Consider the following 16,481-nt stretch of genomic DNA (forward strand, 5'->3'; position numbering starts at 1 on the left):
GCTGTCTGTCTTACTTTTTTATTTTTATCCCCAGCACTTCACATAGTGCTTTGCTCATGCTAAGTGCTTGGTAAATGCTTCATTCATTCATTCATTCATTCTTATAGATCCATGATACATTTTATTTGGCTTAACTTGTGCAAGTCAGTTGATAAGCTATCGTCTAATTAGGCCCACTATGGTTTTTCAATTGCTATTGGCAACCCACGAAATATGCAAAATACCACATCTAAATCACCATGAAGCCCATATCCAGTCAGGACACGCAAACATGATATAAATGTTATAAAGCTTAAGTAAAAATATGTACACTTATAAGTATATGTATACAAACATTTGTGCCTAATTGACAACAACAAGGGGATGAGGGAAAAAATTTAGTTTCTTTGGTAACTTCTTGATCAATAGGCATACGGGGCAAACATTTGCCATTATGCTATATTTTCTTTAATTTAATCATACACACACACAAAAGTCACTTTAATTTTATTTTCAAATTAATTACATTTCAATGATACACAAAAATGCCAGCTGAGTTTAATTTCTGTATTAACAACCTGCTATCTATCATACCATTTATTATAGTAGTGATAGGCCTTTTATAAAACCAGCACATCACAGACACATTCTCAGACTCTAAACACAAACAGCATTGTTAATGTGTTCGAGGACAAGATATGTGTTTCATTTATCTACAATCAGAGAATATTACTCATTCATAAAGTATAATCTTTAGATAGTTTCAAGTGAAGCTTAATAATCACAGTAGTTTCAAGTCATTTTACTTGTATCACAGGTTATGTCAAGATTCTAAAGGAATGCAATTGTGAAAACCAGTGACAACCTTTGAAAATTAGTAGCTAATTATCAAATACTCTATAAATATGTATTTTATAACCTAGAGATCTTTAAAGGTAATGGATACTTAAACTCAATACTATTAATTACAATCTGACATAATGGAAACTAAATTATTTATGCTTTAAAATTCCACTATTTTTAGCATGAGGATGACAATCTCTAACAACAAGTATTCTAAATAATGAATTAGACATTCAAGAGATTTAAATTTCGGTAGTAACAATGCCTAAAAACCAGTGTTTTACCCAATTCTACTGCTGCTGTACAATTAAATTTCCAGAAAACAAAAGGAAAGGTTAAAATGGAGCTATACAAGTGCAAGTGGTTAATAATTAAATGAACATAAAATAAGTTTCATTAAATAAGCAAACATTTCAAATTGTCAATAATTTTCTTGAGCTCCTGATCAGCTACCAGTTTTCAAAACACAAGGTGATTTAAAAATAAATACATTTTTATAACCATTTTCAACCATTGAGACAATGCCAGTTTCTATAAAAGATATAGCTTGTAGCCTGACAACTAGTTTCATGGAACCTTGGTTCTTTCAATAATCAGTTATTTCCTTTGTCAGAACAAAAAGTCTTAGAAAATGCTACTTGACAATTTGATTTTTTAGTACTAATTCTATTAAAGTGCTTCAGATTTTAGCTTAGCCACTGAAAATTTGGAAGAGATTTAGGATAGAGGAGAAATTTACAAATAAATAGTGCAAAATATTCAAGAGGCAACTGACTTGTTTAATCCTTCTGATTACAAATTGACTTAGTTTACTATACTCCAAACCATATATAGACATCTAATTTACTACTTTGTTTTCTAAAATAGATCAGTTACAAAATTTAACATTAGATTGAAGGTAGTTTTCAAAAATCTCAGCTTTACAATTGAAAAAATGTAAGTACATAAAACAAAACAAGTTTATCCAAGCTTTTTGACAATTTTTCTATAGGTGAGAAAGAAAAATGTTATTCCTTTTGTCATAAGAAGACTATACATACCTTAAATTTTATAAAAAATACTTTTAGAAATAATTAGATTTTTATAATATAGGTTAATCTGTAGGAGAGAAGTATTCTATTTTTGCTTAAATACTTATGTTATATCCATTCAGTAAGGCTTTGGTGGAGTTAACCCATATTATTCATATTATTTACCTTTCTTCCCCAATTTGTCTTTCTGCTTGACTGTCTTAATATTAGTTTCTTTTTCATCTTTCTTCTCTGACTTGTCAACTACTTTATATTCCTCCAAGATGGCTTTTCCAGTTTGCTTTGCTGTTCTTGTCACCACAGCTTTGATACCAATATTGTCAATATTAAATGCAGTGACACCAACATTGATGGCAGAATTCATTGCATTATCTGTAGCATGACCAGCATCAGCTCCATATCTTTAAGAAAAAATTAAGATACAGTGAAACTACAAATCTGAATTAGAGCATCCAAAATAGAATAAGAGGAACAGGATAAGTTGCCTTTGAAAGGAAAAATCTCAGTTTGTTTCAATTTGATTGTTTTTAAAAGAGGATTAAATCACTTATATGAAGCCAAGCCATATTTTTCCAAGAGTAAGGACATTTCTGAGAAAATTAATTTCTTAAATGGCAGTACTTTATTTTTGTGTAAAATATTTACTCTGACATAAAACGTAGCAAAGTTTCACTAATTCTGAAACATGGTTAATCAGTCAAGTTTTTTGGTTTCCTTTTCCTAAAGGGTAACTGAATTCTCCAATTCTAAAAAAAGCAAATAACTTTTATGTTTCATGTTTCTGCTAGTAGGGGCAAAATTTCAACTAACAAACTGTCAAATGTCTGCAGTTCAACTATTTATTTCTTTGGGAAAATGCATTTTAATTTTAAACAATGTCATAAATGGTAAGACTCATTTCTTTATCTCAAGCTCCAACACCTCCTGAGATGGAATCCAATATCTCATAATGGCCTGCTGCCCCTACTCTAAATGTAGCACTACACAGGAAAAAACCTCAAGTAAACCTGGCTTCATATCCTGTTTCTGAAAATTAACCATCTTTGTGACAATGAGCAACCATTAGGCTTCTATGACTTTCAATTTCTTCATCTTCAATGTGGTAATGAAACTGCTTACAAATGATATCTTCCTCACAAGGTCGTTTTGAGGCCTAAATGAGATAACAAATGTAAAGCATTTGGCAGACTTTTTTTTCTTTTAGGTAGACCCATGATTTCATCAGCACAGGGAGCTCTCAGTGAGGAATGCTATTTGCTAATGCAGACCACCACTCATACTGCACCTTAGGAGTATTAGAGAGCTACTTGAGGATACTGAGTCACCAAATCAGTGTATGAAGAGAAAGGGCTTGAACCCAGGTCTTCCTGACTTCAAGACCAGTTTTTTATCCATTGTACTGCATTTAACTTTCTTGCAAGCTTTAAAGTTACATAAGTCAGTTGTTACACACATTTCCCATTGGCATCTTGAGCTTAACTTGCCCAAAACTGAACTCATAACCATCCCTTCCAACTTCCTTAGTACTTTTGATAGCACCAACTATTCTGTTACTCAATTTTGACACTTCCTTCTCATTTGTTTAATTATTTACTAAGACCTAGTAATGCTACCTACATGATATGCCTTGCATCTATCTTCTTTTTCCCCACTCATGCTGCCACCATTCTAGTTCAGGTTCTCATGACCTCTTGATTGGATTATTCGAATAGCTTCTACACCAGTCACCCTGCCTCATCTCTCTGCTCCAATATATCCCTTACTCCGCTTTAAGATTAGTCCAGTCTTTCCAGTGCACAAGTCTGACCACATTACTTTGCCGCTCAAAAGTTTTCAATGGCTCCCCACTGTTACAGAATAAAATATAAACCCCTAGGTTGGCATTCTCACCTTTCCACAATGTGGCTCCATCCTTATCGCATACTATTCCACATCATGTACTCATCATTGTAACCACATTGGAGTATTTGCCCTTTCCTAGTATCTACTCTTACCAGTGTGCACTGGCACAGATTTCCTGCCTGGAATGGACATTCATATCTGCCTACTGAAATCCTTCTCTTCCTTTTAAGTTCAGTTTGGGTGTTCCCTCTTCCATGAAGCCTTCCTTCCCTGGTCTCTTTGCCTTGCTCAATGAATCTAATATGCTCCATTAAACTTTTCCTATGCACTAACAAGCTCTAACTTATACTTGTTTGTCTATATATCTTATCTCCTATTTATAATTTATGCTGTTTGAAAAATCACTATTTCTCAATTTTCATTCTTGTATGTAATACATAGTACCTCACACAAAGGCACTTAATATTGGCTTAATTAAGCTTGCTCTTGCAGACAAGAATGTGTGGAGAAGAGAATAAGCTTAATAACTGCTAACAAAAAATGTGATAATGAATAGAGCACCGCCAACCTGGAAGGAGGTCTCTAAGCTCTGTCCTTGAGCCTGTCCTGTTCAACACTGTCTTTATACATGTCTCTGATGAAAGAGAAGGTAATTTAGGAGGCACACAGATAAACTAAAGTATTGCCACAGTAGACTGACCATGGGGCTGGAAACCATATCACATGAGAAACAAATCTCTAACAGTGTTTTGCCTACACTGCAATGATGTTCTATTTCACAGTATGACATCCACACTTTATCTTTTCTACTATATTGTAAGCTTCTTAAAAACAGACTGTCTTATGATCTTTGTATTTCCCAACATCCAACGTGGTACTCTGTCCATAAATGGCACTTAATAAATGTCTGTCCTATTTAACTGAATAAAAACTGATGTGGTTTAAGGACTAGGAATGTTCACCCTGGAGAAGAGAAAGCAACAGTGAGAATAAGACAGATGCTTTCAAACATAAAAGAATGTCATGTGGAAGAAGGATATGGCTCCAGAAGACAGAAAACACTGGGAGGCAGAATGTGGGACTACACAAAGGGAAGAAATTTCTAACAATGTATTGTTAGATTATTATTAGATCATTGAAACAATGAAGCATGCTGCCTCAAAGTCAGGCTTCCTTGTCACTATAAATGTCCAACCAGAGATTACATAACTAACTAGGATTCCTGCATTAAAAGAGTACTGGACTAGAATACCTCTAAGGTTCTTTCCAATTTTAAGATTCTATGCTTCTCCAGTTTCCTATCTTCTTCCTTCTGCCAAAGATACTTCTAAGTGCTACGGTGTCTGAGTCTAGATGAGTAGGGACCTTCCTTCAGCGGGACGCAGCTTCTCTATCTCTTGCAAATATTGATAGTGCATCTTTAGGCTCAGAAGGAAATCTGTTGAACTGAATTCAGAATATTAAAGAGTAGGTGGAAAACAGGAAATATATTGTTAACTATAAAGACTCTTTAGTCTATAATATGGTGATAATAGAGGTTGACTTTCATCTACCCAGCTAAATCTTGCCAATTTACCAAAAGCAATTCAGTCTACTGATCTGATAAAGTGGTCATCACACATTGTGTGATATCACTGTGTAATAGGTAGAGTATTTGAGGACTCCTCAATAGCAAAGATGTATCCGAATACTGTTAATTCAATGAATTCTATAACTTAAACATATCTTTCTCCATTAATATGGCATTACTCTTATTACCATATGCTTGTAAAAAAGATGGCACTAGAAAAATATTACAGAATCCCAGGGGTCATTTAGTTCAGTGCATTATCTTGTTCAAGTATCCATTATATGATATCCCTGTTTACAGATTTTTAGTGATGGACACCTCACTAACACCCAATGCAGCTTGTTCTACTCTGGAACAGCTCTAATTGTTAGGAATTTTTTTCTTATGTTGAACTAAAATCTGTTTCTCTGAAACTTCTACCAATTGCTTCCTGTTCTAGCTTCTGAGGCCAAACAGAACAACTTCCACAAGTCAGCCCTGCGATACTTGAAGACAAGGCAGATATCACATCTGCTAAGTCTTCGCCTCACCATTTCCTTCATTTGATTCTCATGTAGCATGGATTCCAGCACACTTAACATCCTGGTCATGCCACAGCAGCTCAGATAAAATCCAATCAAAATTTAAGCGGAATCTTAATTTATTAATCAATCAAATAACACTATACTTCTTACAGAAGGATATTTTTCACTAAACTTATGCTTCATGAAAACGTTTTTTGCTAGCATGAAATCTTACTGCATGGAAAAAAATGGGCTGGCTGTATCTTTTTGAAGAATTTAAGTGGAAAAAAAGAAGCCCGACAAAGAAATTTAGAAGCTGTGTACAGAAGATTGAGGTGAATTATTTGACAGATATTGTACTATAATTGTGTCAGGTTTAAGTTACTTATTGATTTTCATGGCTGCTGTAGATCTTCAAGTTCCTATATCTAAAATAAGACAAAAATATCACTGTAACTGAGAAAGTAAACTAGTCATTTGTATTATCCTCTGAAAAACTGCTATACTAATCATCATTATAATTAATCAATACAGTTACGTATACTAGAAAATAGATAAAAACAAAAGCAGCTGAAATGATTAACATAATAATCACAATAACATCATCAACTTGCACAAGTCAAATACAATCCAATACCATAATCAAAACTGTAAAATTACAGAAAGTTTCCTTTAACGTAGGTGACTTTTTCAGTCACATTTTTGTCAAAAGTGAAAAATAATGTTTGTTAGCTGAGTAGAACACTGGCAATCAGATAAAAAAGCTTATACTTTATGTATTTTTCAGAGGTATAATGAACATGCAATTTTTTAAATGTTCATTTTTTATCTTGAATTCCAAATTCTTTCTCTCTCCCCAGTTCTTCTCCCATGAACTGAAAAGGCAAGCAATATGATAGCCGTAATACATGTGAAATCATGCAAAACATTCCATATTATCCATATATACATATACAATTCGTGCAGTTTTACAAACAGCTACTCCAGATTATGTTTTTATTTTTTCATGGGGTGGTAGTGGTGGTGCAGGGTTTAGGGGAGAGAAGGGAGACAGCAACAGCGCTATCAAAAAGAAAAAGAAAAAAGAGTATCAGGAAAAGCTACCTTTTAAAGAGGGCACATAAATTGAGCCCAGAAGAAAAGCCACAAATTCTGAGAGTAGGAGATGAGGAAGGAGTGCATTTCATGCAGAGGAGTAAGCCTAGGCAAAGGCATGGAGGTAGGAGATGGAGTACAAAATACAAGTAACAGAAATTAGGACAGCTGGGTTACAATACAGAACAGGAAGAATAATGATGTGAAGCAGGAACCAGACTGCAATGGCCTTTAAATGCCCAATGGAGGAGTTTATATTTTATGCTAGTGGCAAGAGATTCACTGAAGGTTCACAGAGGTGGGGGGTGGGGTGGAGTGGAAGGAAAGTGGGCGATGACACGGTCAGATTTGTCTTATTTTGACAAGGTATATGGTGGTAGAGTCCCCTTCTTTAACTTAAAATTGCCCTGGTTGGGAACTATTGATTTAAATAATCCAATTTGTTTCTCAGGCAATTTGCCAAAACAACTTTATGGTGAGGTTTGGTTATAATTACTGTGAAATGACAATGATCAGGGCAATATTATGTGAGGCTAGTTTTACAATTCACACAGATAAAGTTAAAGACATTTAAACCATAGAATGATAAGGCTGGAAGGATCTTAGAGATCATCTAGTCCAACCTGCTCATGTCACAGATGAAGAAACTAAGAAAAGTTAAGTGACACAACTGTGTTTACATAGTTTTTTTCATCATAAATAAGTTATTACCTCCCCATTGTTTGAGAAAAAAACCAAACCAAAACAACCTTACACTAGTGAAAAATAAGATTCTGGCCCAATACTTAAAAATAGCTGGGCAGCTACTTTAATTCAAGATTTTTACAAATGATATAAGAAGTTAACAGACTGTTTCTGTTTTTAAAAACAAAAATAAAAATTAGACTTACTTGTGTTTAACTGTATGTACAGTTTCAGAAGTAACTTTTTTAACTATGCATTTAGCTGCACATTCCATTCCTTGCCATACAGTTGCAAACCCTGAAAGAATTATTTTTAAATAAGCTTAATTAGCCACAACTAAACAGATTACTTTCTTGGTTAAATATACCTGAATCTTTTTGTTACCTTGAACACTACTCGCTGCTACAACCATGGCACCGTCCAAAGTGGATTTCCCATCTTTGTCTTTTTTAAGAGATTCTGGAACAAGTTTGCTTCCATGCTTCTTGACATGTGGGGCTAACTCTCTTCCAACACAGTTCGCTATGGAACATACTCCTTCCACTAATACATGTACAACAATAAATATTTAGAAACCATGTTAAGGATTTTAAAATTAAACTATTATATATAGTTATCCTTCCTATTTGAAAATAAAAGGTACAGATGAACAAAGTGGTTATAATGACCACTGAATGGTTTGAAACTTCTGAGGCACTTATTAATATTCATAACCCTGCTTCTTTTTTTAAATTAATTTTTAGTTTTCAACATTCACATCAAGATTTTGATTTCCAAATTTTCTCCCTATCTCTCCCCTCCCCCGACGCCAAGACGGCATGCATTCTGATTACTCCTTCCCCCAATCTGCCTTCCCTTCTAATTAACTGCCCCCCTTCTTTTATTCCCTTCCCCTCTATTTTCTTGTAGGGCAAGATAGATTTCTATACCCCATTGTCTGTATATCTTATTTCCCAGTTGCATGTAAAAACAATTTTTAACATCTGTTTTTAAAACTCTGAGTTCCACATTATCTCCCTTCCTCCCTCCCCACCCAAACCCATTGAGAAGGCAAGCAATTCAATACAGGTTATACATGTATAGACATGCAAAACACTTCTATAACAGTCATGTTGTGAAAGACTAGCTATATTTCCCTCCATCTTATCCTGCCCATTTATTCTATTCTCTCCTTTGACCCTGTGCCTCCTCAAAACTGTTTGCTTCTGATTACCCCCTCCTTCCATTTGCCCCCACTTCTATCACCCCCCCCCCCATCCCACCTCTCCCCTTCTCCCCTGCTTTCCTGTATGGTAAAATAGATTTTCATACCCAATTGAGTGTGTATGTTATTTCCTTCTCAAGCCAAATCTGATGAGGGTAAGGTTCATTCATTCCCTCTCACCTCCCTCCCTCTTTCTCTCCATTGTAAAAGCTTTTTCTTGCCTGTTTTATGTGAGATAATTTACCCCATTCTACTTCTCCCTTTCTCCTTCTCCCAATACATTTCTCTCACCCCTTAATTTTATTTTTTAGGTATCATCCTTTCATATTCAATTCATCCTGTGCCCTCTGTCTATACATATACACATACATATATCACATATATATATATACATATGCCACTACACACACATGTATGTATGTTCCCTCCAACTACCCTAATACTGAAAAAAGTCTCATGAGTCACAAATATCATCTTTCCACATAGGAATGTAAACAGTTAACTTTATTAGGTCCCTTATGATTTCTCTTTCCTGTTAACCTTTTCATGCTTCTCTTCTTTCTTGTATTTAAAAGTCAAAATTTCTATTCAATTCTGGTCTTTTCATCAAAAATGCTTGAAAGTTCTCTATTTCATTGAATATCGATTTTTTCCCTTTAGTATTATACTCACTTTTGCTGGGTAGCTCCTTTGACCTCCAGAATATTATATTCCAAGCCCTCTGATTCCTTAAGGTAGAAGCTGCTAAATCTTATGTTTTCCTGATTGTGTTTCCACAATACTTGAATTGTTTCTTTCTGGCTGATTGCAATATTTTCTCCTTGACCTGGGAACTCTGGAATTTGGCTACAATATTCCCAGGAGTTTTCCTTTTGGGATCTCTTTCAGGAAGTGATCAGTGGATTCTTTCAATTTCTACTTTACCTTCTGTTTCTAGAATATCAGAGCAGTTTTCCTTGATAATTTCTTAAAAGATGATGTCTAAGTTCTTTTTCAAATCATGTCTTTCAGGTAGTCCAATAATTTTTAAATTTTCTCTCCTGGATCTATTTTCCAGGTCACTGGTTTTTCAATGAGATATTTCACATTGTCTTCTATTATTTCATTGTTTTAGTTTTGTTTTATAATTTCTTGATTTCTCATAAAGCCATTAGCTTCCATTTGCTCCATTCTAATTTTTAAGGAATTATTTTCTTCAGTGAGTTTTTGTACCTCCTTTTCCATTTGGCCAATTCTGCTTTTTAAGGCATTCTTCTCCTCATTGGCTTTTTGGAGCTCTTTTGCCATTTGGGTTAGTCTATTTTTTAAGGTGTTATTTTCTTCAGCATTTTTTTAGGTCTCCTTTAGCAACTTGTTGACTTGTTTTTTATGATTTTCTTGCATCACTCCCATTTCTCTTCCCAATTTTTCTTCTACTTCTCTTACTTGCTTTTCCAAATCCTTTTTGAGCTCCTCTATGGCCTGAGACCAGTTCATGTTTTTCTTGGAGGCTTTTGATGTAGGAGCTTTGACTTTGTTGTCTTCTTCTGGTTGTGTGTTTAATCTTCCTTGTCACCAATATAAGATTCTATGGTTTGATTTTTTTCTGCTGTTTGCTCATTTACCTAGCCAATTACTTCACCAAGGTAGTACTCTGGTTCCAGTGAGGAGAGGGAGTGTACTCTCCCAAGCTTCAGGCGTTTTGTGCAGCTGTTTTCAGAGATACTTCTAAGGACCTGTAAATTTTCAGCTCTTCCAAGGTGGTATGATCAAAGGAGACGTGTTTACTCCTCTTCTGGGCTGTGCATGACCTTAAGCACTCTTTTCTGCCTTGGGACTGTGAGGAGGATTCCCTCTCCACTGTCACCAGCGCTCCCCCTCACCCCACAACTGCCACTCAGGACTGCGACCCAGATCAAAGCACAGGCAAAGCAAGAGAATACTGCCTTAGTGCCAGCAAAGAGATCCCTGCATGCCCCTCTAACTAGCTGCTCGATTCCCCCGCCTTCTGTGGGCTGAGAGCTCTGGAAGCAGCCACTACAGCTGTAGCCGCAGCTGCCCCTGCCCTGGGCTGGACCACACTCCTCTCTCACACAGGTCCAACAGACTTTTCTTACTGACCTTCTAAGTTGTCTTTGGTGTTTTGGGGTTGAGAAGTCTGGAAACCATTGCAGCTGCCAGTGATTCAGTCCCCTGAGATCTGCTCCAGCCTGTCTGTGCCAGTGCAGCCTTCACTGGACTGCACTCTTCTTTCAGACTGGTGCAAGAGACCTTTCCTGTTGAACTTCCAGGTTGTCTTGGGCTGGAAATTTGTTTCACTCTGTCATTTTGTGGGTTCTGTTGCTTGAGAATTTGTTTAGTCATTCTTTACATGTATTTGGAGGGATTTGGGAGAGAGCTCAAGCAAGTCCCTGCTTTTATTCTGCTATCTTGGCTCCACCCCCATAACCCTGATTCTTTAATGCACCTTTATAGTTTTGTTTAAAAATAATCATTCTCATTTTTATTGCTATAGTGAACCAGTGAGAGTTCAAATGTGTTCAAAAACATTAACAGGCAAACTATGAAATAATACATTTATTTGTGATTAATTATTTAAAAATAAAACATGAGGAAAGTGCCACAATGAATTACCAAAAATAGTTTTTACTATAATTTCAATAAAATTGAAGTACAATAGAATGTAAACTCCTTGAGAGCAGGGACTATTTTTCATTTTGTCTCTGCCCCAAGACCTGGCACTGGGTGTTACACATAAGTATTTTATAAAGTCCTTGTTGGATTCAAAAAATATTTAGGCTAGAAGATTTTAGCTACTTAGCTACCAGAAATCATATACACTTGAAACAGCAAATACCAGAAAATACTTTCAAGAGACAGATTTGACATTTCCTATTTCCTCAATAAAGTTGCTTCATCCCAAATGTTCGTCAATAAAGTCAACCACTGTAGAACTGCTTTTCAATGACTGTTTTTTTTTTCTAAAATTGAAAAAAGAGAGTATAATATAGTTACCCAGGAATTGACTGACTTTCACTGCTCCTCCTGTGGCCTGCTTTGCTATATGAAGTCCCTTGGACACAGCTGGACTAACTTCCAGTGGCTTTTCTTCAGGCTCAATATGTTCTCGAAGTTTGGAGGCTCCTTTATGGATTGCCTTTCCAGTAAGTTCAGCTCCTTTAACTAAACCCCAACTCAGCCAGGATGCACCTTTTCAAAGGAAAAGAAATGACACTGTATGTAACTGGGACACCAGCTATGCCTTTAAGTCTTACTTTATAACACCAACCAAACAACAAACACTTATCAAGCAACCACTATGTGTGAGGCACTTGTGCTAAGGTTATTAAGTACAAAGAATGATAAAATCTCTACTCATAAGGAACGCATGTCAAAAGGTTCAGAAGACAGAGTAAGAATAGAATTTATGAACAAGTAATTTCCAATTTTTTTTTAAATTAAAGAGTCCTATTGACAAAGCACACAATTATTAATACTAGAAGAGTTTGGTCCTTAGCTATATCTTGCTACCATGGTTAAAAATAAGTTGGTTTGGGGTGGTATTTTTTTGTTTTCTTTTAAATGCTCCTTAGATACTACTACCGAGAGTCAAAAGAACTAGACTAATTATTTAGCTTGGAATAGGATAGGATTCCATGAAAGGAGGCTACTTAGGCCACAGGTAGCTACTATTTACTAAAGACAGAATGAAGACTCAGCAGTAGCAGTAATAATTTGTGTTGGGTACAAGGGGAAATTTGGTTTCTAAAGAGTTGAGAAACCTTGGACTCATTATTCTAGAAAATGTATCATCTAATTCTCAAGATATTTATGGAAAGGATAAGCCCTAGTAATGAATCTAAGCAGCCACATCACTTGGGAACAAATCATTTGGCTTCCCTAGATTTCGAGAAGGTTGGACTAATGATATGTAAGGCCTATTCCAGATCCAAAATGATATTATTTTTATAGATCTTTACATGTCAATACAATCCAATTAAATCTATTTTGGTATTTTGGGATGGTTTTTGTTTAAATACCTGTAGGCTATATAAACAAAATCTCATCAGAAATACAGCTTATCTGGAGAACAGAGTGAGAAGAAATAATATAAGAATATATTATTATATATTCGTATAAAAGAATGAGTCAGAGTCCCTGAAAATTATGATTAAAAAAGAAACTTGATACACTATTACAAGAAATTATTAAGAAAAATTGCCCTGAAGTTTTAGAACAAGAAGGTAAAGCAGAAATAGAAAAAAATTCACCTATCACCATCTGAGTTGGTGAGGAGGAAATCTTACAGGAATATGATAGCCAAGTTTCAGAGCTCCAAGGCTGAGGAGAAAATACTGGACGCAACAAAAAAAAAAACCATTTAAATATCAAAGAGCCACAATAAGGATTACACAAGACTTAGCAGCTACTACACTGAATGACTGCAGGTCTTGGAATACTATACTTTGTAGAGCAAAAGAGCCAGGGTTATGACCAAGGATAACTTACCTAGCAAAGTTAAGCATAATCCTGAATAGGAAAAAATGGACACATAATAAACTGAAAGATTTTCAGGTATTTCTTACAAAAACAGAGCTTAAGGGAAAATTCAATACACAATATTTAGGAGAAATATAAACATTAAGGACTAATTATAAGGGACAGAGTAAGGTTAAATTGTTTACTTTTTATATATGAAAATATTATAAGTTCCTTTAAGACTGTCATTTTTATTTGGCTAGTCTGAAAGAAAGGTTTGGCCTGAACTGAGTATGATGGGGTTAGTCTACAAAAAATAAAAAGGTGTAGAGAGAGAGAAAAAGGAGCAATTATCTCATAAAAATGAGGCACAAAAATAGAAAAAGTTACAGAAGCTAGTAGAGTGGAGGGCAGCTAGTGCTGAAACCCTATTCTCATTGGGAATAGGCTAAAGATACATGTTAAACAGAAAGCAGGGACTAAAGTGAGCTCCCCGCCGAGTCCCTCCAAAAACCTATAAAAAATGGCTCTGAACCAATTCTAGAACTGCAGAACCCACAAAATAGCAGAGGGAAGCAAGGCTCCAGCCCAGGACAGCCTGGATGGTCTCTGGGTGAGGTCTACCCCACACAGAGCTGGGAGCGGAGCCGAGCCGAGCCCAGCGTGGGCTGCGCGGACCAACCAGACCAGGAGCTGGGCGGAGTGTGCCCTAGCGCCCTGAATCAGTGAGCTGCAGCAGTTACCAGACTTCTCAACCCACAAACACCAAAGACAACACAGAAGGTGAGTGGGAAAAGTTGCTGGGGACAGAGTGAAAAAAGGAGTTCCCAGTTCGGTCACCGCCCCGGGGAAGCGGAGGTGGGGCAGCTACAGAACTAGAGCTGCAGTTGCTTCTGGCCCCAGGCCCACCTGGTGGGAGGAATTAAGTGGCGGATCAGAGCAGGAGTGAAGAGCCTACTGAAGATCTAAGTCCAGTCCGGGTTGGGGGTTCTTGGGGAAGGAGGAGTGCTGGTGTGGCAGAGCTGGCACATCCCCTCAAGCTTGGAACATAGTTCTCTTAACTCTATAAGCAGTCATACCCCACTGAAAAACTCAAGGGTCAAGTCAGTTGGCTGGGAATATGGCCAGGCAGCGAAAATGCACCCAGATTCAGTCTCAGACTTTGGAATCTTTCTTTGGTGACAAAGAAGACCAAAACATACAGCCTAAAGAAGACAACAAAGTCATAGAGCCTACAACCAAAGCCTCCAAGAAAAACATGAACTGGTCTCAGGCCATGGAAGAGCTCAAAAAGGATTTGGAAAAGCAAGTTAGAGAAGTAGAGGAAAAATTGGGAAGAGAAATGAGAAGGATGCAAGAAAACCATGAAAAACAAGTCAATGACTTGCTAAAGGAGACCCAAAAAAATACGGAAAAATATACTGAAGAAAACAACACCTTAAAAAATAGACTAAGTCAAATGGCAAAAGAGCTCCAAAAAGCCAATGAGGAGAAGAATGCCTTGAAAGGCAGAATTAGCCAAATGGAAAAGGAGGTCTAAGAGACCACTGAAGAAAATACTACCTTAAAAATTAGATTGGAGCAAGTGGAAGCTAGTGACTTGATGAGAAATCAAGATATTCTAAAACAGAACCAAAGGAATGAAACAATGGAAGACAATGTGAAATATCTCATTGGAAAAACCATGGACCTGGAAAATAGATCCAGGAGAGATAATTTAAAAATTATTGGACTACCTGAAAGCCATGATCAAAAAAAGAGCCTAGATATCATCTTTCAAGAAATTATCAGGGAGAACTGCCCTGATATTCTAGAGCCACAGGGCAAAATAGAAATTGAAAGAATCCACAGATCACCTCCTCAAATAGATCCCAAAAAGAAATCTCCTAGGAATATTGTCGCCAAATTCCAGAGCTCCCAGATCAAGGAGAAAATACTGGAAGCAGCCAGAAAGAAACAATTTGAGTATTGCGGAAACACAATCAGAATAATCCAAGATCTAGCAGCTTCTACATTAAGAGATCAAAGGGCTTGGAATACAATATTCCAGAGGTCAATGGAACTAGGATTAAAACCAAGAATCACCTATCTAGCAAAACTGAGTATCGTGCAAAATATGGACTTTCAATAAAATAGAAGACTTTCAAGCTTTCTCAGTGAAAATACCAGAGCTGAATAGAAAATTTGACTTTCAAACACAAGAATCAAGAGAAACATGAAAAGGTAATCAAGAAAAAGAACAAGAAAAAGAAATTGCAAGGGACTTACTAAAGTTGAACTGTTTTGTTTACATTCCTACATGGAAAGATGATGTGTATGATTCATGAGACCTCAGTATTAGGGTAGCTGAAGGGAATATGCATATATATATACACATATATATATACACACATATATGTATGTATGTATATATGAGTGTGTATGTATGTATATATATGTGTGTGTGTGCGTATGTGTATACATATATATATATATATATATATATATATATACACAGAGAGAGAGAGAGAGAGAGAGAGAGCGGGCACAGGGTGAGTTGAAGATGAAGGGAAGATATCTAGGAGAAATAACATCAAATTAAGGGATGAGAGAGGAATATATTGAGAGAGGGAGATAGGGAGAGATAGAATGGGGTAAATTATCTTGCATAAAAGTGGCAAGAAAAAGCAGTTCTGTAGGAAGAGAAGAGAAGGCAGGTTGAGGGGAATGAGTGAATCTTGCTCTCATCAAATTTGACCTCAGGAGGGAACATCATACTCAATTCGGTAACTTACCCCACAGGAAAAAAGGAGGAAGAAGAAGATAAAAAAAGGGGGGATGATAGAAGGGAGGGCAGATGGGGGTGGAGGTAATCAAAAACAAACACTTTTGAAAGGGGACAGGGTCAAGGGAGAAAATTCAATAAAGGGGGATAGGTTAGGAAGGAGCAAAATATAGTTAGACTTTCACAACATGAGTATTGTGGAAGGGTTATACATAATGATACACACTGTGGCCTATGTTGAATTGCTTGACTTCTTAGGGAGGGTGGGTGGGAAGGGAAGAGAGGAGAGAATTTGGAACTCAAAGTTTTAAAAACAGATGTTCAAAAACCAAAAAAAAAAAAAGTTTTTGCATGCAACTAGAAAATAAGATACATGGGCAATGGGGTGTAGAAATTTATCTTGCCCTACGAGAAAGGAAGGGAAAAGGGGATGGGAGGGGAGTGGCGTGACAGAAGGGAGGGCTGACTGGGGAACAGGGCAACCAGAATATACGCCATCTTGGAGTGG

At 36.4% G+C, this 16,481-nt stretch overlaps 1 protein-coding gene across 5 annotated transcripts in view; it reads right to left on the reverse strand.

The window, feature by feature from the left end:
• Positions 1-469: 469 nt before the first annotated feature.
• The window catches only part of SPART (spartin), a 53,032-nt gene continuing 37,020 nt past the window's right edge, over positions 470-16,481 (reverse strand). For 4 of the 5 annotated variants that reach the window (XM_036744296.1, XM_036744293.1, XM_036744295.1 and 1 more), the window contains 4 exons: positions 11,746-11,940; positions 7,932-8,090; positions 7,754-7,844; positions 470-2,254 (listed from right to left, as the gene is read on the reverse strand). In XM_036744296.1, coding sequence (XP_036600191.1) covers positions 2,011-2,254; positions 7,754-7,844; positions 7,932-8,090; positions 11,746-11,940 — 689 coding nt within the window. In that variant the 3' untranslated portion in view covers positions 470-2,010. Of the gene's footprint in view, positions 2,255-6,153; positions 6,197-7,753; positions 7,845-7,931; positions 8,091-11,745; positions 11,941-16,481 lie in introns of all 5 variants that reach the window. The other variant, XM_036744297.1, reaches the window with a different exon arrangement.

Source organism: Trichosurus vulpecula, chromosome 2 (genome assembly GCF_011100635.1).
Source record: "Trichosurus vulpecula isolate mTriVul1 chromosome 2, mTriVul1.pri, whole genome shotgun sequence".
NCBI classification, from domain to species: Eukaryota; Metazoa; Chordata; class Mammalia; order Diprotodontia; family Phalangeridae; genus Trichosurus; species Trichosurus vulpecula.